This window comes from Juglans microcarpa x Juglans regia, chromosome 2S (assembly GCF_004785595.1).
Source record: "Juglans microcarpa x Juglans regia isolate MS1-56 chromosome 2S, Jm3101_v1.0, whole genome shotgun sequence".
Classification (NCBI taxonomy): domain Eukaryota; kingdom Viridiplantae; phylum Streptophyta; class Magnoliopsida; order Fagales; family Juglandaceae; genus Juglans; species Juglans microcarpa x Juglans regia.
The window spans coordinates 20,830,840-20,856,309 of record NC_054597.1 but is presented as its reverse complement, the minus strand read 5'-3'; the positions used below and the strand labels follow the sequence as shown (position 1 = coordinate 20,856,309).

Here is a 25,470-nt window from a genome sequence, read left to right as displayed (position 1 = left end):
ATGAAATTTTGGAGACTTTCCTGAAGGGGAAGAGGAAGGAGAAGAGGTTCGGGTCCATAATATTTCCACCATAGTGAGAACCATTTCGGGAGTGTTTTAATTTCCTGTAGTTTATCAAAATGAAGGAACCATGAATGACGCAAATTTTTGTTTTGTTTTAAAAATATTTTTGTCCATGCTTGCTGGTAATCGTAATAATCATAATAAGGAGGATCATAAGGATGAGAGAATTTTCTTGTTAGGTCTTACCGCCTTTAATTCTTATTAATACATTATTATTTTGTTAATACTTTATTATTCTACTTGGGATATACGCCTTTGGTATCAGAGCCATTGGTGATAGTATTGTTATTACTATTTTATTTTATTGCTATTGATATTTCTATCTTATTTTTCCTGATATTTACGATGGATTTTTATTATGCTCATAGTACTGGATTTCGATATTTGTATGAGTTAAAATGTACAGAATATGTATATCAAAGTAGGCAGTCTGCGATAGAATACTAAGTTAGTATTAATAACTTAATATTAATGTTTATATTTAAGATTAAAATTTTATGTTATATTACTTTTATATTATAAGATTAAAATTTAGTTGTTATATCAAATGTTATATTAAAAATTATAAGATTAATTTTTATGTTATATCGCATGTTATACTAATCTTATAACATAAGATTAATAGACTTGAATAATAAGATTAGAATTTTATGTTATATAAATTTTAGCAATTTAACATATAATATATATATATATGTCCGGTTCGGTTTAAACCGGTTTTCAAAATATAAAAATATATACTGCACCGGTTTAGAACCGGTTTTAGTTCTTAAGAACTAGTGTTGTGCTGAAAATATCTGCAAGTGCACAAAATTATAACAAGTAGTAAAATGTTTTAAAGAAAATGGACATCGAACCCACAGATATTAATTATGCTATTGAGTACTAAAATTTACTAAATTAATTACTATTTAAAAAATTAAATTTTAAAGAATATATTATTTAAATTAAACTAAAGAATAGAGTATTAAAATTAAAATTTTAAACATAATAAAAATAGATCTAAAACATTTGATTCACCTAGCGAATCCCACACAATTTATTATTCATTGTTATAGAATTCCAATTATCCCAAATTGATGATAAAAATCTCTTAACTATTCAATATTTTCTTTCGATCAATACTAAAAACATCTCCAATTAATAACTCTATATCTCTATGTGAATTTAGTTAATTATAAATTCATTAAATTCTTTAGATTTTTCTTAAAAATCACATTAATCGCGATAAAGTACCCCTACTTTCGCTCAACTAGTAGTGCTTAATCTTAGAGCTCTAATCACAAATCACCTTTTGGTCTCTTGCGATTCAATAGATCGAACAATAATTAGCTAGAAAATTACAAGTATTAAGAAAAAATAATAAACTCTCAATCATGAAAATATTGAAAATAAAATAACTTAAAATATAAATTGTGTGCTCAATGTTAGACTACATCAAAGCTCTAGAAAATAAAATTAGCTCATAATAAAATTAAAAAGAAAAATAATAAAACTAGTGCTTTTCGTTGGAGTCGGTTGTTGAAGCATACGACTCATGCCTCTGCCTTTCAGATCCACCTCCTTGAAAGAAACTAACAGCCCGGTTTGTATTCGCAACCCATCTCAACTCATCTAAATTCATCTCACTACTATTCATTATTATTCATCAACTTTAACTCACAAATTTCACTACTATTCACAACACATCTCACTGCTATTCACAATCCATCTCAACTCATCTTCGAATCCAAACGACACCTTAAAGAATAATCTCTGGACTATTGGATTTTAAAACTCAGACTCTCCTTCCCCTTAATTACGTGCTAATGATATACTTATATAGAGTAGAAAATAAACTCTAATGCTTTCATGATTCCCGCATAAAAAGTCGCTTAACTTTTAAGACTTAAACCTCGTACGCACTCCAGGAGTTAGAATTTAGAAATACTTATTAGAGACAAAGTTGTAACCCTTTAAGATAGCTTTCCAACCCATCCAGAATCACATACATCGGATATGTGAGTAAAATTATTCACAAACTATCTTATTACTATTCACAAAATTTTTATTTTATCTCACTTCTCAAACTTGTCCTAAAGTTCTACTATTGGTCTACCTTATTAGTCCATTTAGCTGATTTATATTGAGTCAGTTGATTCAAACTTATTTGAGACAATTCAAGCCAATATAAAACCATATTAAATTTTTTAAGATTGCGTGATAGATGGTTTTCTTTTTCTTTTGCATAAAAATACGATAAAACTAAACACATATTAATTACTTTTTCAAGCATGTATTTGTAAGAAATGTAACAATAATTGAAAAAATAAAATTGTCATACCTAGGTATAACGCCCAAATGGATAGTTCAAACCACATGGCCTATATTTCAAATGGACTAGTCAATGATATAATTGAAATCCTATTGAAACATTATAATTAAAAAGCAAAAACTTTGTATTTCTAAATAATATGAGATCCCATGTATAAGCTACTCTTATCACTTTTCATATCAAAATGGAGTATCACAATCTCTCCTCTTTATATTCCTGACATCCTTGTCAAGCCAATCCATTATTGGTGGTAGGGCTCAAGTCCCATATTTTTTGTTGGGAGTGTCTCTAATATCATTTGTAATGCTTTAATGGAAAGCTCAAACCATATGGTTTATATTCTAAAATGACTAGTCAATGATACAATTGGAACCTCATTAGAATCTTATAGAGAGAAAACTTTTACTTCCCAAACAATGTGAAATCTCATATACCACCTACTCTTATCACTTATCAAAATGAGGTATCACAACCTGTGGCATATGAGATCTCACATTATTGGAGAATGAGAAGTTCTTACTCTTTATAGTGTTCTAATAAAACTCTAATTATATCATTCACTAATCCTTTTAGAGTTTAAGATATATGATTTGGGTCTTTCATTGGGGCGTTACAAATGGTATTAAAATCTATTTTAACGAGAAATATGAGACTAGAGACATGTCACCTACAATAGGCTGACGCGAAGAGGATGTTGAGAATACAAATGGGATATTGTGACACCTATTTTCATAAGTGATTAATGTAGGTAGTATATGGGGTCTCACATTGCTGAAAAAAGAAAAGTTTTTTCTCTTTATAATGTTTTATAGGATTCCAATTATATTATTGACTAGTTATTTTGAAGTATAAATTATGCAGTTTGGGCCTTTTGTTAAGGTGTTATAAAAATATAGAGTTTTTAAATTATTTTGTTGAAGAGAAATGAGTATTTTGTTTTTAAGTTTGTGACTATGACATAAATAACCTTATAACATAAGAGATTTTATCTTCTTCGTAGATCAAGATATTTAAGAAAAAATGAGGACACTTGAGGCTAAAGACATAAATTGTAATCTAATCGAAATTAATAAATAAATTCATATTTTAATCACCTTTATACATTTTAGTAATATTTAATTGGATTGCATCCTTTTTTCATATATATTTTAAGAGCAATTTTAAACTTACAACTTTTTTTACAACTATATTTTGAATTATGAGTATTTCTGTAAAAAGATCTTACTTTTATAAATTATTTTATACAAATATCTCTTGTTTAAAATAGAGTTGTGTAAAAGATTGTAAAAATAATTGTATGTGTATCATTTTTCATATTTTAATATTTAAACACTCAATTTAAACTTGTTATCACTTGTTGAATTTGAGAAATTAAATTTTTGAATTTATTAAATAGAGTAATGCTATATATCATTCTCTCATTCTACTTTATAAATGTGATACTTTTCTTCACTTCTAAAACATCTCCTATTGTTTCAAAAATAAATATAACATGTAGTGTGCAACATTTTTCTATTAAATATAAAGATAATAATGCACCTATAATTATTTCATAACTTGATTCACAACTAAGGACATGTTTCGGGAGTGAAATGAGATATGAATTTTATAAATAATATTAAGATAGTTTGTAAATAGTAGTGAGATAGTTTGAGTATGTTTATGAGGCTTTAGAAAAAGAGATAAAAAAAATTGAATAAAAAATATTATAAAGTTAAAATATTGTTAAAATATATTTTTTAATATTATTTTTGTTTTGTGATTTGAAAAAGTTAAATTATTTTTTATTTTTTATTTGAAAGTTTGAGAAAGTTGTAATAATTAGTTTGAAAAAGTTCTAATGATCAGTTTGAAAATATTTGTATTTGAGTGATGTTTAGAAATTAAATGTGATGAGATGAGATAATATGAGAATTTTGAAATGAAAACTTTTTTCCAACAAACTTAAGTAAGCTATAAAATAAATGGATTTGTACGATCTAATTTTAATTTGAGATGATTACAAATTCAGAGTTTTAAACAGTTTGCAAATAAGTTCTTCGGTTTTTAACATTTGCCGAAATAATCCTGATTTTTTAAAAAAATTCACAATTAGCTACTTCATTAGTCATAAATCTCATTATATTTCTAACAGCACAGTAAAGTGAATAAACCATGTGTCAACCAGTAAAAATATTGAAAATCAAATTATTTCTTTACAAATCGATAAAAATTCAAATAATAATTCTGTAAAAAAAATATTAACTGTATTTAAAAAAAATATAAAATAATTTATTTTTTCATGTATAAATTATTTCGTAAAATATAAATTTTACGAAAAATATATAATTATATAATTTTTAAAATTATATATTTTTCACAAATTATATAATTTAAAATATAAATTTTTAAAAATTAACAAAATAAATCTTATACGTAAAATTGTAAACAAAATTATAAATCCATGTAAACCAATTTGTAATTAACTGTTTTAATTTTGGAGCCAGCATTGTTGATGAATTTTTTCATTCTTACGAGAGAAATGATTTATATAAATCTTAAATAGATGAATTTTATAAATGTTTTTATAAAAAAAGATTCCACCTAAAAAAAAAAGTATAAAAAGAATTATTTTTTATTAATAGGATATTTTTTAACAAAAAACTTATATAAAAGTTATCTATTATACTTGTATATGATATTACTCTTTTTATAAATCGATTTGGTCCCAACAAAGCCGGAAGAGAAACATATTTGCTTGATGAAAAATGCTACTTTCACATCTCATTTTGATCTCATTTATTATAATTTTTTTTTTACTTAATAATTAAGAAAATAATTATTAATATATTGATTTTTTTATATTTTTTAAAAATATTTTAAAATGATAAAAAAATATGAATAAAAAAATTTAAAAATATAAAAAAATAAATTTATACTAGACGTCGCGGTTGATGCTGGCGGCAGCTTCGCAATATTTTTGCTTGATTTTGCTGCGGCTACATGCTGACGTAAACATTAATCCTTTTATACTATCGCCACGTAGAAGCCTCCTGGAAATAAATGTGTGGAGGAGATAGTTTTGGCCAAAATAAAAATGAGGTGGCCATTACGTACAGCTTCTTTTTCGAAAAACTGAAAATGGAAAGCAAAACCATAAACTTGGTACAATTTTCACGGAAGGATCCATGGCCTTGAATTTCATCGCAGCATTTCTTCACCCAAAACCTTCTACTAGCCCTCCTCCGTCTTTGTTCCCAAAACATAGGCGCCTTATCAGGCTTCAGTCTTCTTCCCCTCCTCATTTTAGAACATCTGCTCAGTCAGATCACGGCACTGAACGAGGAGTTACAGAAGAGGATCCCTCTGTTTCTTTATCTGGTACTGCAATTTTTTTTCCTTCTTTGAAGAATTGTTTCTTTATCTGGTACTGCCTTTTATATCTTTTGAGTGATTTGGAACTGGGGTTAGTGAGAGAATCGCTCACCTTATAGTGTGGTATGTAGCATAAACTGATCTTCCGGCTAAACAAATAGCTGTTCTAGTCTTGTTTGTTTTTGTTTGACGTTAAAGCACTTGGTTGATGCGAGTTTGACAGGGTAGACTAATTTGTAAGGCTTCCAAGTTCCAATCCTTGCTTTTTGTGTGTTATTAGTATATTGTTCGTCCCAGGGAGAGGAATTATTTTGCTTAATGTCTGTCATATCTTAATTCCAACACCAATCGGCTAAACTTTTAAGAAAACTAAACAAATTCTGTTAGGATCATTGCACGCCGTGGTTTTACTAACTGTAGACACTATGTTACTTGCCATCTTTCGCATTCTGCTAATATGCAAAGCTTGTCATGTCACCTTTTTTTAAAGGTTCACATTGTATGATCTTATGCACAAGCTATTTTATTATATCAGAAAGAAAGCAAGCAGTAAGCTTGTGGAAATTATTAGTTAATGACTATTATTGCTGTTGAAGTGCAACTTATATGCCGAGTAATTAAATCCTGAACCCTTAAGGGGTGGGCTCAAGTGGTAAAGGCGTTGGTTTTGATGGTATGCTCCCTCCAAGGTCCAAGGTTCAAATCCCACTGGGAGCAAACAATCTCTAGGGACCATGTGATGGATTTTTCTCTTCTCTTGAATTACCTGAGATGCACTTGCGGGAAACTTCTTGCATAGGGCATGTGCATCCCGGTGCAAAAAAAAAAAAAAAAAAGAAAATTAAATCCCAAAGTCATTGCCATACAAATTTCTTGTGAAACCATACTCACTTGGTTGATTGATTTAGAAAATTAGGAGCTGTTTTCCTAGCTAGGTGTCATCAGTTCAGTAGTTCAAACTGCTTGAAGTTTTCTTATTCCATTAGCACAATTTTTCGGTTCCTGTTCCCTTTAGAAGGTAGCTAATTCAATCTCAAGGATTATTAAATATTGCTCACTGATGCAATATACTAACTTCAAACCATAAAAGTTTTAGCTGCGAAAATCGTGATGTTGATTCTGATGCACTTTTAATGTTTAAATCTTAAAAGGGTCTTTGTCTTCCAATCGGATTCAGCTCGATCTGCTGGAACAACTCACTTCCACTAGCTCAGCGGTTGATGGTATGTGAATTAATCCAGCATTGAAATAGTCATATGATTCGATTCTCACTCATAAAGATTTAATCTTTTTACACGGGACTTGGGTTCAGTATAAAATTTCCTTGGTATCATATATCATCACCAGGTTATGAGAGTGATGGCAGCTCTCAGAGCCGAACAATCCGTGACCAATTAGCACAATTAGTTGGAGACAGAGATGACGACTTCAGCATTCCCTTGGGTAAAAATTTAAAGAAGTTTACTCCCAAGTTCTTAACCATCTCACAGAAGAGAAATGTCAGAAGACAGGCTTACCTGGATGAGGTGTCTCAGAGGAATGATACGGTTTTCTTTGCCACTATTGGAGCTTTCATAATTCTTCCACCATTTATAATACTAGGAATTGCAATAATAACTGGTTATGTACAGCTTTTTCCCTGACATATGTGATGTTAGTTTACTATAGTGAAGTTATAATTCCTTACACTAAATGCAGAGTTATGAAGTTTATATGACCAGTACTTCCAAATTTTTCCTTCTATAATATTTGGTATAGATTATCTGTTATTCATTTTTATGACTTTATCTACCTAGTGAGTTCATTATACTGGATGTAAAGGTTTGGTTTTGTCAGGTTTTCATTAGCGCTTGTATCTGCACCATTTCGCACCAGTGGGTGCATCTAGTTTCCTTTTCTTTCTCTAGGATTTTCTAAAGAGAGTACAAAAAAGTTAACTTCATGGGTACTCAGCCTATACTGCAGCAGTAATCCATAAACCCTGCCCCGACAACAAAATATGAAATATAGTGACTCGAGGAACTCGGTAGTTGCTAGCTCTATGAACTTCAGTGTATTATTGAGACATCATTTTGGCATGAGAAGTGTCTTTAGAATATGAAATTCTAACACAAAGTCATCCTTTAAAATAAGGTATCTGTTTGTGTTAAAATAAATTAATGCCATTGTTGTATCCATTTTAGTCATTTTCTTGCATGTTTATGAAGTTGGGTTAATGTTGGACAAGTGTAATGTCGTTATAGAGTTATTTTAAGTGCTAATTAATGTAAGGCATTGAATATGGAAGGTTCTAGGTTGGCTAGAGGGGAGATCCACGGAATTTTCCTTCTTGCTCCCTTAAGAGTATATGTTTTGGAGGTTTTTCCTTATTTTTTCAATGAGAGTGCACCTTCCCTGTGTTAGAAAAAAAATTTCTTAGACAAAAGTCTCTATCTCATTTCAATGTTCAAATAAAACATTGGCTGGGCGTGAAGATTTGTAGCGGGACTTATTTTCGTGGAAGAAGACATATATTTGCATGGTCATCTTCTTTGGTTATCACCACGGCAGAGTTCTTCCGACCCACTTCCTTCCATATTTTTCCATCATCCTTGTTCCCTTCCACGTTTCTGGACTGTTTCCTGACATGCACACGGCTTGCACGCTGTCCCATTCTACAAGCCACCTCCGTATGGCCTTGCCTATAACATTTATTACAGTAAAAACCTGGCTTCTCATAGACCACCGACTGCCAAATCTGATGCGAACCAAACATCACATGAAATCCTTTAATCTGCTCGTCTCTGAGATCAACAGCTACACACAACTGTGCCCCTGTGGCTCGGGTTCTATAAACCGTATCATTGTCCGTTCCCAAAAACTTTCCAAAACGTGTGGCAAAGCTTTGAAGACAATCCAACCTATACAAATGCAAATGTGCAGATGAAGGTAAGAACTATAAACTTCAATCCTTGAGAAGAGATTTTGAAAATGTGCAGATGAAAGAAATGGAGTTATTGAAAGATTATTCTTCCAGACTTATGTAAGTTGTGAGTCAAATGAAAACGTATGGAGAGAATATTTTGTATCAAAGAATTGTTGAGAAAATATTAATTAGTTTGCCAAAGAAGTTTGATCCCATTATTTCTGTTGTTGAAGAAACTAAAGAAATTGATAAGTTGAGTATTTAAGAGTTGATGGGTTCAATTAAAACACTTGAGCAAAGGTTGAGCAGACACTCCAAAAAATCAATTGAAAGTGTCTTTCAATCTAAACTCAATGTTAACTCAAAAATTCAAGAAAGAGATTCATTTAAAAGTGATTCTTCTGGAAGTGTAAGACATGGAAGAGGAAGATGAAGAAATGGAAGACAAAGGGGAATGAGTAATTTTGAGAGAAGTGGAAATGTGGAGTCCACTCAACAAAAATGTGAAATTTATAAAAGAAATAGTCACGTTGATAAAGATTGCTAGTTCTGGGGAAAAGCTCAATGTCACAATTGTAAAAGTTTGGGCATATTAAAAAAGATTGTCGGTTAAAAATTAATGAGCAAACAATTTTTTTCAAAGAGCAAGAAAGTGAAGCAAACTTGTTTTTATAGTTGTCAAGTGGCATCAGAGCAAAAGAATGATGTGTGGTTTCTTGATAGTGGCTATAGCAATCACATGACTGCAGATGAAAGTACTTTTGTGGAGATTGATACTTCATCAAATTTCTAAGTCAAGATGGGAAATGGTTCCTTAGTCCAAGTAAAAGGAAAAGGTACAATTGCTATAGAAACAAAGAGGGGCACAAAATACATTCGGGGTGTATTGATAGTTTTGGATTTGAAGCAAAACTTATTAAGTGTTGGGCAACTTATAGAGCATGGGTATTCTGCTCATTTTGAATGAGATTTTTGCAAGATTTATAACAAAGGGGGCAGAAGACAAGTTGTGGCAAAAATCAAGATGAAAAATAATAGAAGCTTTCCTTTTACTTTCCCATATTAAATAAATATGGCCTTAAAGATGGATGTGGTTGATGAGTAATGACTTTGGCATACAAACTTGGGCACTTGAATTTTCAAAACTTGAAGATTCTCCAACAAAAGAACTTGGTGTATGGATTGCCAACTATACAAGAAGTGCAAGAGGTTTGTGAAGGTTGTGCACTTGGCAAATACCACCGTGAGTCATTTCCCAAGGAGAAAGCATGGAGATCCAAAGCACCACTGGAGCTTGTCCATACTATGGGCCTAGTCAACACCAATTTATGGAGGTAACAAATATTTTATAATTTTCATTGATGATTTTACAAGAATGACATGAATATATTCCTTGAAGCAAAAGTCGGGTGTTTTCTCCATTTTCAAAAAAATTCAAAAGTTTGTTGAGAGATAAAGTGGACACTTTTTGAAAGTATTGAGAAGTGAAGAGGTGGTGAGTACAACTACCATGAATTTGAGAAGTTTTATGAAGATATTGGCATGGAGAGACAATTAACAATTGGATACACTCCACAACAAAATGGAATGGCATAAAAAAAGAATAGAACCATTGTTGAGATGATGAAGTCTATGCTTTATGAGAAGGGCTTGCCTAAGTCCTTTTGGGGTGAAGCAGTATATTCAATTTTTCAATTGTTTTTTAAAACCTTTACACCAATTCTCTCTCCCAGTTCTTCTCAGTTTATCAATTCCCCCTTGTATTACGATGGAGAACTTTTTCTAAAACTCATGCATTAGAACTCATGTTTGTCCCTTGATACAGATCGAAAAAGCTCTCAATTGTTTCAATTCTTCTCATAATCTAACTTTCTGATCTACTTTTTCTCCCCTTCCCTCATTGTATTGAAAAGTATTATTGAGTTTTTTCAAGTATACAAGTTTTCAAGAGTTATATTGTTGTAAATTTGGAATATAATTTATATATATATAATTAATTTATCTATATATAGACTATCTCAAAACGGTACCAGTACCAAAATATTTCATTCTAGTGTCTCGATCAAAACTGTCACCGGAACGGTATTCACTGTTGATGATATGAGAAGCACTTCCAGATATGCATTTTCATTTGGTTCCAATGTATTTTCATGGGCATCCAAGAAGCAATAAAGTGTTACACAATCTTTCACTTAGGTCGAGTATATTTCGGCATCATTGGCAACTTCACAAGCAATATGGCTAAGGAGAATCTTAAAAGATGTTGGTGAGAAGCAAGCAGAAGCTACTCCACTTTTGTGTGATAACAAATATGTGACGTCCCAACCTCCGCTTGGGATGGAACCGAAACTTAGAGTGTCGGGACATGCAACACATGATTACATACCCACATTCATGACAGTTAATATGCAATGTATCTTAGGACGCAACTAGTAGTGTGAAATAATCGTAGCGGAATAAGGGTGACTAAATATAACTTATGCCAAAATGAACTAAAACATCACAATAACATTAATATTCATCACGAGTTCAAACAATAAGGTAGCATATACTCAATACAAAATACTTCGAATAATAAGTCTCCATGATTAGATCAACTCTTTCTTACGCTCTAAGGTACGAAGGGTTAGAGCTATGAACATCAAACTAAAATCTAATTTTCAATCGAGGTCCAGCTCCTTTTCAATTAGTTGGATCCACTAGTCCATCTTGTCCATCCTTATCTGGTTCTGATACAACTTCTATCATCCCGAATAGAATGATAGTGGGTCCACAACCTTGATATTTACTTGAAGTCTCAGTAAGCTAAACAACCAACATGCACAAAGATAAATCATGCATGATATATGATAAATATGAAAAAAAATCAGTATTTGTCTCCCATTCAAATTTCTCAACATTTTCAGAAAAAACTTTGATGCACATTTTCTTACAAAGAACATATTCCAATTCATCTTTCAAAAATATAACATTTCATCATTGTTAAGCATCATTAACAAACGCATTAACATTAACATTATAGCGTATCATCACAATTTCCCCATATGTACTGTGAGTACCTACTGGTGACCGTAGTACAACTCATGTTGAGACCACGTTATCTACAGACTCGTTTTCAATGCATTGGTAACATGACATAACATCATTATAATATCATAACATATACATCCATCAGGCTTAGGTATCATAAAATTTGACTTCGCTCTGGCATTCCTTAAATGGAACCCATTTGAAGTCCGTTAACTACTCTTCGTCAACCCAGGGTTATCACTCCATTTTTAACCACTCCAGAGTGGATAAAGAAGTTTCACTAGGATAATCCCCATCCTAGCCTTTGGGGTTGTGAAAAGATTAAGTTTTCATTCTATGCTTAAAAATATGTTTCATAACATGCGTTTATAAGTATGCTTCTTGTGAAAATGACAATTTTGTATAACATGCTCAAGTGATAAAAAAGTGCACATGTCATGTAAGAAAGCAGTCATATATTCAATGTATCATATAACATGATATTTCATACTTAAATGAAAATTATAATATGAATGTGACATTTATCAATAAATCATAAATAACTTATGGAGGTGTAAGTTAGAGGTCAACTTACAAATTGTCCGAGGTTGAAAAAATCATAGCGGCTGTGAACAAGGTTATACTAAGTTAGGATTTGAGCTTATAAGGAAGATGTTCATAATCAAAAGGGTTCAAAAATGGATATTTAAAAAAAAATACTCCTAAACTTTTCAAATTTGCCACTAAGGTTCTAAATTTTCACTATTTGCAAATGAGGCCCAAAATTTACGGAATTTCACAAACCTCATATTTTCTATGTTCTAAAACCATCTATGCCCTTAGAATTTTAAGAATCAAAGTGCAACTATTCTAATAAGACCCAACCCATGGCATGCATTCCATTAATGCTAAGTGTGATTTCAACTAATTAACCCCCATGGATTCATGTGTACTCAATTTCATCAAGTTCCACCAATAATTACAACCTTAATGACAAATTAAAAACTTAGGTTTAGGTCATACAAGTTCATCCTAATACTTAAACATGGCAAAAGACCTTAATCACCACTAAATCATCCATTAGGATTCGTTTGGTTACCTAACTCCTCTCAACTCATCTCAACTCATCATTACAACTTTTTCAAATTTCAATACAAAATATAATAAACAATTCAACTTTTTCAAATTTTAAAATAATAATAATATTAAAAAATAATATTCTAATAATATTTTATCATCTCAACTCAACTCAACTCAACTCACTTCAACATCCAAACACAACCTAAGCATGCATGATGTTTCTAGCTGTATACATCAAAAGATTTTTCAAAAGTTTAATCAAATCGTACATTTTCATTCTTATCTCAATCATAATGCTTTTCTAGATGCACATTATTCAAGCCTAGGTAAATTAATCAAAACTTTCATAAGTTAAGCATAAACTAATCAAAATCGATGCATGCTTAGATGATCAGCACAAGATAGAATTAAAGCATATTATAACATGCTTCCAACTTTGAAATTAATGATCCCAATTAACCCTGATTTGAACTAAGCATGGTAACCTCAAGTAAAATCAATTAAAAATTCATTCCCATGGCATAAATTAAAGCCTAACATGCTATTATAATACTAAAAAAAGATTAGGGCAAGGTTACTTACAAAGATTCGTGACCCTTGGAGCTCCTAACACAACTTCACTCTAGAACTCACTCGGTTTCACTCTATTGCTTACTAAGGGGGAGAAATGCTCTCAATACTCAATAGAAGGCTTAAAGAAGAAGTATGGATAAATGAGGAAGTGGGAGAGGTATTTATAGCCTTCAAGAGGGGAGGGGGACGTTGGCCTTGGCTGAAGAAGGGTTTGGTCATTGGTTGAGTGGGCGGTGGAGTGTGGTGATGCAAGTTTTAGCTTGTGTCATCACTTGTGCAGGTGAATAGTGTTCCAACCTTCATAATTTCTTGTTTTTCAGGTGTTGCAAGGTGCTATGTGGATGCAGGTGCTGCCATGGTGTAGAAATAAAAAATGAAAATGAAAAAAATGGCATGAAGCTGTCGGGTAGGGGTCTGAAAATTTGGACAGATTCATCTCATGCTTGCCTCACCTTCTTGTCCTTTCTCCTGGCTGTGTTGTGCAGGTATGATGACACTACTTGAGGCCCTTTTTAGGTGGTGAAAGATGGAGGGATTGGCTGCCAAGTGATGATGTGTGTGCAGCTCAAGGAAGAGGGTGAAGTGAGGTTGCCGAGTGGTTCAAGTGTGGATGCCCATTGGTTTGTGGTTTTTGTTTGGGGATAGCTTGGGTCAAAACTCCCATGATGACTTGAGGGTTCTTGGGGATTGGAGGGAAGGGGTGGTGGCGTGCGGAGTTGGCTAAACCAAGAGCAGAAAATTCAATTGAAACTAAGAGCACTCATTTTGGTTTCAACTAGGCTTGCAATGAAATTGGTTGGGTTTCTTGGTTTGGTATATTGGAGCCAATTCTTCCAATGCTAGAACTGAACTAGGAGGGTTAAGGTGGGGTGTAAATGATGAAATTTCCTTTGAGAAAATTGTGAAAAAGGCGTGGGCTAGGGGCTGATTTGGTGCAATGCATATGAAGGTGCACATGTGTGCCAATTGGTGGTGATTTGGGCATTGACATGACTTTGTTTCTATGGACATGTGTTGGGTTAAGATTAAACTTCTAATTTGGTCTAAGAATGATGCAATTTAGTAATAAAATAAATAAATTTCAGATAAAAAATGTGGAAAATAATTTGAAAAAAATTAAGCTTAAAACATGGTTTAGAGGTCACTTATCATGTGTAAGTTGATTAATGCCCTTAACTCAAGTTAGAAGCTTAATCGTGGTCAAAAGGGAACCTTAGGGGCATGTGACACTTCTTGGGCTTGAGGAAAACCAGTGGTATGGTGTATGTGTGCTTCAATTAGAAGTGTAAAAATGGAAGACAAGACTTTTGGGCCTTGTTGAGCTTGTAGGTGTCATTTGTTTAAGTCTCTTGGTTATGGGCTTTTGGTGTGGGTCAAAGAATGGACCTTATCTCTAGATTTGAGGGCTCATATAAGGTCTCAAAGGTCTACCAAGATTAGGTCAAAATGACATGTCTTTCTAAGATTGGGCCAAGGGCCTTTACTATCACCAAGTTAGGTCCAAAGGCTTTATGCCTTCTTCATGTTTGAGCCTAATTTCTAAGGCTTTTCAAGAAAGGCCTAAGCTTTTTAAATCGTAATGGGCCTAGGCTTATGGCATTTATCCTTAGCCTATCACATCCTTAGTGATTGAAGGCCCTAGGTAAAAACACTATTGGGCTTACCTCTGTATCCATCCATAGTTACCCCTTGTTGCAAAATCCGCCATTGCTATGACAAAGAATCTTGTTTACCATATCCAAAGAAAATATATTGCAATCATGCATCACTTTATTAGTCCCCGTTTGGATAGTGAGATAAGATATTATTGTTTTGAGATTTGAAAAAGTTGAATTGTTTATTATATTTTGTGTGAAATTTTGATAAAGTTGTAATGATGACATGAGATGAGATGAAACTATTTCTGTATCCAAACAGGGCCTTAGAGAGACTGTGGAAGATGAAGAGATTCAACTCGAGTATTGCACAACCAATACTAAGTTGCTGATATTTTCACTAAGGCTCTTCTGCAAAAGACAAATCTCATTATTTGAGAGAAATGTTGGATGTCACACAAGACATTAAGGGGGAGTGTTAAAATAAATTAATGCCATTGTTGTCTCTATATTAGTCATTTTCTTGCATCTTTATGTAGTTGGGTTAATGTTGGACAAGTGTAATATGTTGTTATGGAGTCATTTTAAGTACTAATTAATGTAAGACATTGAATATGGAAGGTTCTAGGTTGGCTAAAGGGATACCCACATAATTTCCCTTCTTGCTCTCTTAGAGTCTATGTTTTGGAGGTTTTTCCTTCTATTTTCAATGAGAGCGCATCTTCCGTGTGTTAGAAAAAAATTTCCTTAGACAAAGTCTCTCTATCTCATATCATATGTAACAGTTTAAACATTTTCCCATTAGCTAGACTTTTGAGGGTGAGATTGTTTTCACTAAGCCTATAAGTTCATAGAGAAAGGGTTGAGGTGGTCACAGCAAATGACGCCTCCGCTTAAATTAGAAAGAGGATAGAATTATCAAATGTCTAAATAATGCGAAAGACTTACCCACTGCTCGCCATGTATTTATAGTTAAGATTGGAATTCCCTTTGTGTGAGGAGCCTTAGCCATTAATGGCTGTCATGACTTTGTCCATTCACTTATTGCTAAATGTGTTCCCCAGGATGGGTTGATCCCTCGTGTTTTGTCAGCGGTCTAATCACGATGTGCATGACTTAGATTGCCTCAATTAGCTTTACATTAATTAATGTCAACTATTCTACACGATAAGTCCATCATTAGTGCTCACATGATCCCCTTCAGTTGATTCTTGATATTATGTTCCACGTGTTGCGCCTAAGGTATCTTGTTGAGTCTGTGTATCCAACTTTGCAACGCAATGGCAATCACATCTGTGAGGGGAGAAAATAAATAAACCCATACGGCCCAGCTACCAGGCCTAGCCCACCAAGATTAGAGACAATTGGACATGGGGATCAGGGGAGTCATGGGGGTCAGGTGAGTTAGGGGGGACAACACACCAAGGGGGGTCAGAGAGGTCATGGGGGATAGCACGCCAAAGGGGTCAGAAGGGTCATGGGAGACAAGGACGCATGGGATGACAAGGAGGGGGCGCACGTAGGAAAATAGATTCAGATAAATAGAGCGAAAGGTTCTCCTTCTCTGGGTTGGCTTCTTCTTCGTTTTCAGTTCTCCTTCTTCTTCTTCGACCTCTCCTTCAACTAGAGAATTGAGAGAACTCCAATGAATGTCTTTCTCTAGTAAATTTACATTCAACATCACCATTGTACAGAGAGATATAAAAGCCTGTAAATAAAAATGATATAGTAGATTTCTCCTCCCCAAACGTCCGTGGACGTAGGCATTATGCCGAACCAGGTAAATCTATATGTTCATATCTTTATTTCTCTGCATTTATATTTTCCATTCACCGCCATAGACATACGCACATCTACCGTACAACCATATTGAAACACTACCGGGGGCTTCAAACAACACCGAACGAGGCCCAAGTCACCTAGTGGGCCGGGAATGACTTGCTCTCTTTCTGGCCTGTTGAACGATTTTTACCGCAATACTAGTGGCACCGTTTGTGAGATCTTATTTCCTCTCTTCGTCAGAGGTGGGAGAAGGACGATTTTTCGACACATTAAACAAATCACCAAACGGACAGATGATACTCCCCCAGATGAGTATTTTCAATTTCTTTCAACGTTTACATTTATGAAAAATGGGCGGACAGTGAATAGCACACCGGTTGGGTCACCCATCTTCCAACTCTGGGAGTTTGATTTATGCACAATACTTGAGACACTGTACTCAAGGTGGGGATAGCCAGAGATGGGAATAGTACACGGTGGCACTGTGCACTTAAGTGCACAGTGTCAAGCACGTATATTGTGCATGCATGCACAGTAGACCCGCACGTCCACAAACAGTGCCATGCGCGGGGCATGTACCAGTTGGGTGCACTCTATGCACCCAGTGATGCTGCGGCCCGTTGTGGCACTGCGGGAGGTGGCACCGACGGCTACCAAACAGACGTCGGCGCCATCTGAGCTGGCAGCGACCACCCCACTCCCACGGCGTGGTTCCACACGAACCACACCTACTGCACCCCCAATGGTGCCATGGCCTAGCCGTGACACAACCTAGATACGGCGTCGGCGGCCACCATGAGGACCGCCGGTGCCGTTTGATTCTTTTGGACTGATCACCGATCACTGGTCGCTGACCGCCATGTCCCCACCTCGAAGTGGTCCTGCGTGAGCAACATCCGCTGGGCTCGTTGGCTTTTCCGCGGCCCAGCCGTGTTGCCTGCGGAGGGGACACCGGTGGAGACCCCCGTGGTCTGCCTGCGTCTTCTGGTTGCACCAGCGGTGTCCCTGACACTCGCAGCTTGCACATGGTGGCCAACAGCCATGCCCCAATGCTCACACTGTCGTGCACACTACAAGGTGTTCGCGGCCTCTAGCCGCGAGCAAGGGGCCAGTGCCTGCACCGACGGTGTCCATGCGAACCATCGGCATCATCTATCCCCTTGGAGATGACCCATGGCAGGCTGTTCGTGGCGGAGGCTTTGCAGAGCCACTGGCAAACGCACCTCGATTAGGGCACAACTCCTCCACCTCTCCTTCAGCTCGGGCACTACCCCCATGGGGTCCTCCATAGCTCCCCCACCTTTCCTTCAACTCGGGCACTACCCCCACGGGGTCCTCCACAGCTCCCCCACCTTTCCTTAGGCTCAGGCACTACCCCCACGAGGTCCTCCATAGCTCCTCCACCCCTCGGCTCAACAGCAGTCCAGCACGGGCCCCTCGCCAACTCACTGTCCACGGTAGTCCTTTGGCTCGACAGACACCCTCAAGGATCCTCCGAAGCTCATGGTTCTCCACATCGGCTTGGCAGCCATCCCACACGGGTCCCTCACCAGCTCATGGTCCAAAACAGTCCTTTGGCTTGGCAGACACCCCCATAGATCCTCTGAAGCTCATGGTTCTCCACATCGGCTCGGCAACCATCTCGCAAGGGTCCCTCACCAGCTCACAGTCCACAGCAGTCCCTTGGCTTGGGCAAACACATCGCACATGGTTGGTTCTGCTCGAAAATATGATCGGGAACACAGCTCGAGGTTCGAGAGCACCACACGACATCTCCTCAGCCCGGACCTAACCCTTCAGCTCGGCAGCACACCCGTTCTGGAGTCCCCACCGCAACTCGTAGTCACGCAGCTCGAGAGTCACAACCCAGACTTGCCTAGGTCCTTGGCCACCTAGTCCAGACCAGACCACTCATCGTACGGAAGCCAACATGCTCAGCCCAGGACCACCAACTCAGACCGGGCATGTGTAGAGGTCGGACCAGCTTAACATTCATGCGTGTACTGGACTTGACACCTCCTTTGATTGCCAAGCACTGCTCGGTTACGTGGGACTTAGCAATTCGTCACTTGCTTGTACAACTTGGACCACGCCCCGCCTACACAAGGATTGGCACGATTTCGTTCGGACCAGCAAGAAGACTTGGCATGCCTCTAATAAAAAAAGAAAGAGAATGAGAAAAAGAGGGGTAAAGTGACAGACAGCTGTGGACAAATTTCAGCCAAAAAAAGATCAACTAGAGTGGCAAAAACTTTTTGATATTGTCTCTCAAAATTTATGAATTTATTTTTACTCACAAAATTACTTCTTGTAGCGCGGAATGCAGATTAAGAAGACGAGTCCCTTGACTCACTGCGGGGTAAGGTCCCAAGTCTCCAAAATTGGCACCGACCCCCCGTCCAACAAAGTTGAGTCCTTACACTCGCAAGAATACAGATCCCTTGAATCGACAAAAGTCAAGTACACTCGTAGGAAGACAGGTCTCTTGACTCGATAAACCAAGTCCTTACACTCGCAAAAAGACAAGTCCCTTGACTCGCTACGGGGTAAGGTCCCAAGTTTCCGGACTTGGCACCGACCCGCCGTCCAACAAAGCCAAGTCTTTACACTCATAAGAAGACGGATCCTTTGACTCGATAAAAGTCGAGTACACTCACAAGAAGACGAGTCCCTTGACTCAATAAACCGAGTCCTTACACTCGCAAGAAGACGGGTCCCTTGATTCGATAAAAGTCGAGTACACTTGCAAGAAGATGGGTGGATCCCTTGACACGATAAGCCGAGTCCTTATACTCGCAGGAAGACGAGTCCCTTGACTCACTGCGGGATAAGGTCCAAAGTCCTCAGACTTGACACCGACCCCCCGTCCAACAAAGTCGAGTCCTTACAGTCGCAAGAAGATGAGTCCCTTGACTCGAGCCTCAACCACCTTGCGCAGGTAACCTTCGGGAACGAGCCAACGGGCTCAGCAACCGCCTAAGGTAGACCCAGGGGATTGACTGGCCCTCTGACCACTTTGCGTGGGTTAACTCACACAAACTCCAACACTAACAAATAAAACAAAGGCCTCAAACGAACATACATTATACAAATAAACATCTGAGCTTCACGCTCGCACCATACGTGGTCGAGTTCATCTCCCACCACATCCGAGCTCTACGCTTACTCCATATGTGGTCGAGCCAGCCTCCCGCCACATCTGAGCTCCGTGCTTACGCCATATGCGATTGAGCTAGCCTCCCGCCACATCCAAGCTCCGCGCTTGCGCAATATGTACCCGAGCCAGCCTCCCGCCACATCTGAGCTCTGCCCTCGTGCCATGTGTGATTGAGCTCCTGCCTCATCCGAGCTTCTCACTTGAACAATAGGAGGTCAAGTCCATCTCCCGCCTTAGCCGAGCTTCACGCCGGCACTCTACGCGGTCTAGTCCATCTCCCCCCACCTTAGACGAGCCACACACTCGCACTCTACACAGTCAAACCTTAAGTTCAGAAATATTTGCTATTTGCGCCAGAGGAACAAAGGAATGGGGACCGACCTCCAGAATTTACTTCCCTACATATGAACGGGGACAAATGAACGGGCAGATCAAGTCGAAAATATTTTTTCTTTGAAGATTCTCAAGGTCTTCTATGGGAAACAAATCGCCCTTAAAAATCGCTAGATACTGTAAGGGGAGAAAATAAATACGAGCCCAGACACCAGGCCTAGCCCACTAAGATTAGAGACCATGAGACATGGGGATCAGGGGAGTCATGGGGGTCAGGTGAGTCAGGGGGGACAACACGCCAAGGGAGGTCAGAGAGGTCATGGGGGATAGCACGCCAAAGGGGTCAGGAGGGTCATGGGGGACAAGGGCACATGGGATGATAGGGAGGGGGTGCACGCAGGAAAAGAGATTCAGATAAATAAAGAGAAAGGTTCTCCTTCTCCGGGTCAGCTTCTTCTTCGTTTTCAATTCTCCTTCTTCTTCTTCGACCTCTTCTTCAACCAGAGAATTGAGAGAGCTCAACGAATGCCTTTCTCCAGTAAATTTACATTCAACATCACCATTGTACAAAGAGATATGAGAAATTGTAAACAAAAATGATATAGTAGATTTCTCCTCCCCAAACGCCAGCAGACGTAAGCATTATGCATAACCACGTAAATCTATGTGCTCATCTCTTTATTTCTCTACACTTATGTTTTTCATTCACCGCCATAGACGTACGCACCTCCGTCGTATAGTCGTATCAGAACACTACCGGGGGCTCCAAACAATACCGAAAGAGGCCCAAGTCGCCCCAGTGGGCCAAGAATGACAATTTCTCTCCTTCCGGCCTGTTGAGCGATTTTTACCGCATCAAGAACATCAGATCGGACTTCGCTAAGTTTTTTTTTTTTTTTCATATCTTGTTTTTCCTTCAACATCTTGCCAGCAACCTCATCTTTTACCCTAAAAAATATCAATATAATTTTATATAGGACACAATGACTTCTAATAGCCTAAAAGCCACTCTGGACTTTTGAAAAATTGTCATGACAATTCAGATTGGCTGGTATAAGGTCAGGGGTTCACTTCAGTTTGGTCCTAAAGTAATGCACATAAATTACTACAAGAAAATTGTTTATTTGCGACTAGTTAATTCTAGCAAAATGACTATTTGCTACTAAACTTGGTTGTAATTAATCTTTTGGTTGCAATAAATTGATCACAAAAGTCCATTTTTCTTGTAGTTAATTAAATTTTCATTGTAGACAATCAAATCCAACTTCCATTTTTGAAAGTTAATCTACCACTCTAGAAATATAGATACCAATTAACCACTAGTGTAGAATATCATCAATTTAGAAAATAAATAAATAAATAAATCAGTGATACCATGTTAACATCCTAGCAACCAGCATTAAGAATCAAGTTTTTAAAAAACAATATATATATGATTTCAACTATTTCTTTGTCATTATCATATATTTTTATAATCAATCCTAAACTAACTCTTTAATAGTAAAATCATTATTTTATCATGAAATCATGCTTCAAGAAGTCTCATGCTCGATATTTGTTCATATTGCATTGTGATCATTCACTTAATTAACCCTCAAATAGTAATTTATCATGAGTGCGCTTATGAGGTTGCGACAACTTATATTAAGAACCATTTTTATTATCTACATACCAAGGGTTAATCAACCAACTAGAGGTGCTTTTATCATATATATAAATTTAAAAAAAAAAAAAAAAAAAAGATCTATGCTTGGGGGCTTGGCCAAATAACTAACTCCATCTGCAACACACAACCAATTTGGCATCGATAACTACTTCTTACTTCTCATACCCAGATGTAACGATGTTATATTATAACTAATTACACTATTAGATACGTAATTCATGCAACATGTGCAATAAATGCAGTTGTAATTTATTCAAAAAATTTCACGAAAAAAAATATTTTCTAAACTACATCAACCAACTAGTTTCACCTCTATATGTTCAAGGTTGCAAGTTGCAACACAACATTATTTAATGAGGGTTCAAATAAATTTTAGAGTGAAGATGTAGAGCAAAGAAGTTGCCCGACTAATGAAATATTTTTTCTCTTGGATATGTAGAGTGAAGATGGTGCCAACCACAGTTAAAGCTCATGTTATACACACTCGTGCATGTGCAGATACCTGTCACGGGATGTATACATTATATACTTGCAGCGGGTGCATATACCCATGGTATGATGCTTATGTTAATGCACTCACAGCTGGTATAGATACATGTGATGTGATGCAGTATCGGCCACGGCTCAAAGGGACCTGTGTAACATTCATAGTTCATGTTTAATCAAGCAGTTAATATAGGAACAAGATTCTAAGTTCATGTTTGGTTTCAAGTTCAGTTCAGATTCAGTTCACGTCATGTTCAATTTTCATGTCATGTTATTTCACGTACAGTCCAAGTTCATGTCATGTCAATTTAGTTCATGTCAGTTCCAGATTATGTTAGTTGATGTCACGTATTTGCCAAGTCGCATCACGTTATTCATATTCAAGTCAACATTCACATTTTTATTGTTATGCATGCTTTTGTACACCATTGTTAAAGTTATTTGTTAACTTGCTGAGATTTGTAATAAAATCTCACTCGATAATCGCAACTTCCTAGGAATGGTAGATCATGTGCCAGGATCCGGAGACGCGACCGAAGGTCGACTAGAGGAGGTCGATTAGGTGTCAACACCATGACACAGAGCTTATAGCCTCAATGCTTCGATTCATCGATAGTATGATGGCTTCCTTGACTGAGTTCCACGAGCTACTCGAAGGATTATCCTATAAAGAGCGCTATCTCTAGTGCTTGTGTTCTTACAGATCTTTGGACATGCACTGTAACTTTTGAACATCAATGATGTGGATTTTATGAAGTATAATTATGTTTTGGGATATGTTACATCTGGTATATAGAATTGCTCAAAATAAAATTATTTGTTGTGAATATTCCATATTGTTAGATGCATGTTAGGTGTATTTTATTTTTATTTTTTAACAGGTGTAGGTAACCTTATATTGCATGTCCGTACACTTCAGAGTCCACCAAATTTCCAGTGAAAATTTTAGGGCTTCACACGATAATAAAGCAAAAATAAAAATAAATAAAGACATACAATGAGAAAAGCCCATCAACAAGAACGTATGTAACAATGCACCATCAACCAGAAACAGGAAAAGTCAAATTGTTGTATGTCCCAAGGGTAAAAGTAAAAAAACGGTCAAAAGGAGACAAACAATATTAATAGATAATGACAAACCATTGAAGTAGGAATCATAACTGCTGTCACAGAGGGCTCAATAAAGTCCAACACCAAGTTGAAGCCATGTAAGAAAAAATAGAAAAAAGAATAGTTAATCAACCAAACGAGTTATCTAAGCCTAATCGTAGTGAATCCAGAAAACTTCACTATGGTAGAGTGTAATGAGAATTCCATCAAGTAATACATTGTGATATAAGGGAAATTTAGACATAAACCCCTTATATTTTTTACCATAGGAGATTTGCCCCATGTGTTTTTTTAGGATTAATCTCTTGTACTATTAAAATTTTTGGATTAGACCACTCTGGCATATTTTCTCTCCATCTCAATTAACGGATGATACATATCACCTCATGAGCCCATCACGTGTTAAACTATTTTTTTTTTTTTAAGAAGAGCCGAGGTCACATGTACAAAAGTGACCCCTTCCCATATTTATTAAAAAACCTCACTTATGGCGGAGGAATACCATAAACAATTCATCGAAGAATAAAACATCCCAAAAAAATTCCCAATTCACTTTCCAACACAACAAACCAAAAAATCATCTATATCTAATAAAATGAATGCCAAGTTTATCCATCTGAATAAAACCCCTGACAGGACCTTCTATGGACGTAACATCTTCAAACTGCAAATTAATTCCTTGTGCCCTTTGTTTAGCTAAAAAATTTGCTACCATATTAGCTTCTCTGAATATATGGCAGAAACGAACATTTAACTCTCCAACAGTTGCTAAAATTTCCTCCTAAAAATCTCAAAGAAACCAATACTTACACACCCCCGAAGCCAACCAACCAACTATTACCTTGGAGTCAGACTCTACCAAAATGTCTCTCAAACCCAAATACTTACACAACCGAAGCCCATCAAGCAGTGCTCTACATTCATCGATGGTATTAGTAGCATGCCCATATGAATGAGCAAAACCCGCCACTACTTCACCTTGAAAATTTCAAATCACCCCTCCTCCACCTGAATCTCACGGGTTGCCACAAGAACCACCATTAACATTCAATTTAACTCTACCTCTCACCGGCGGATGCCAAGTAATAAGTTTTAACTTCTTAGAAGCAACTGGAATAATAGTGCAGGATAAATTTTCTATGATCAATCTCGCATGAGGGCTGGTGGACGGAAACGCCTTCATCTTCCCCGATAGATCTCTAATTAGAATTTTAATAGACCGAATAATACCATCAACATTAAAAACCATACCTTCCATTCTTGCCACACACCTTGCTCTCCATAACGCCCATGAAATAACAATCGGAAGCACCCCCCGAAGCCATCCCATCTGCGTAGACATAGAGGCATGTTGCCACAAAAAACTCATCATTCCCTCCCAATTTAGAATTCTAGGAACTCTCATTCGGCAAGCCTCCACAAAAAAAATTCCAAATTTTTTGGGCTCCTACACCCCCACACAAAATATGATTCAAAGACTCCAATTGAGGTTTAAAGCAGCACTCACATTTAGATGCAATCGGAATGCCTAACTGCTGAATAATGTTATCAACCAGAATTACCTTCCTCTTAGCTCGTGACACAAAGAAAGACCACTTTTTCGGCAACCAATTTTTCCACAACCATTTTTTTCCAGGGACATATATCTCCATGTCGCCGAATCAAATTCCAAGCTGATTTTGTACTGAACTCTCCACTAATCGCTGGCTTTCACATGCATCTGTCCAAACCTTGTCGTAACGTAATGCCTGCATCACAAATCATCTTCACTGCATGTTCCGGAATTAAATCTCACAACATATGCAGATTCGGTCCCGTAGGCGTGAAAACTTCCGCCGCCTGCAAATTCAAATTACCAACAACTGAAAGGTAAGTAATTAACGGTCTATCTCCTACCCCATTATCCATCCAGAAATTCACATGACCCTCCCGAATGATCCACCATGAGTTATACACTTGAGGCATGAGCTCCATTATTCCACTCCAAAAACGAGACCTTTGTCAAGCTGCATAACTGAGTATATATGAGCATTTCTAACATAC

At 36.6% G+C, this 25,470-nt stretch overlaps 1 protein-coding gene across 1 annotated transcript; it reads left to right on the top strand.

Annotated features, from left to right (window-relative positions):
* The first annotated feature begins 5,480 nt into the window (after positions 1–5,480).
* On the top strand, positions 5,481–7,448 carry LOC121253651. Its single transcript, XM_041153644.1, has 3 exons — positions 5,481–5,737; positions 6,883–6,954; positions 7,079–7,448. The coding sequence occupies exons 1-3, from the start codon at positions 5,545–5,547 to the stop codon at positions 7,372–7,374; spliced, it is 561 nt and encodes a 186-aa protein (XP_041009578.1). The 5' UTR covers positions 5,481–5,544; the 3' UTR covers positions 7,375–7,448.
* Positions 7,449–25,470: the final 18,022 nt, after the last annotated feature.

What these genes read in the sequence shown, in the direction of transcription:
- LOC121253651 (XM_041153644.1), top strand. Translation starts at nt 5,545, where the DNA reads ATGGCCTTGAATTTCATCGCAGCATTTCTTCACCCAAAACCTTCTACT. An exon ending in TCCCTCTGTTTCTTTATCTG is followed by an intron (nt 5,738 to 6,882) that starts GTACTGCAATTT and finishes AAATCTTAAAAG; the next exon opens with GGTCTTTGTCTTCCAATCGG. An exon ending in CACTAGCTCAGCGGTTGATG is followed by an intron (nt 6,955 to 7,078) that starts GTATGTGAATTA and finishes TATCATCACCAG; the next exon opens with GTTATGAGAGTGATGGCAGC.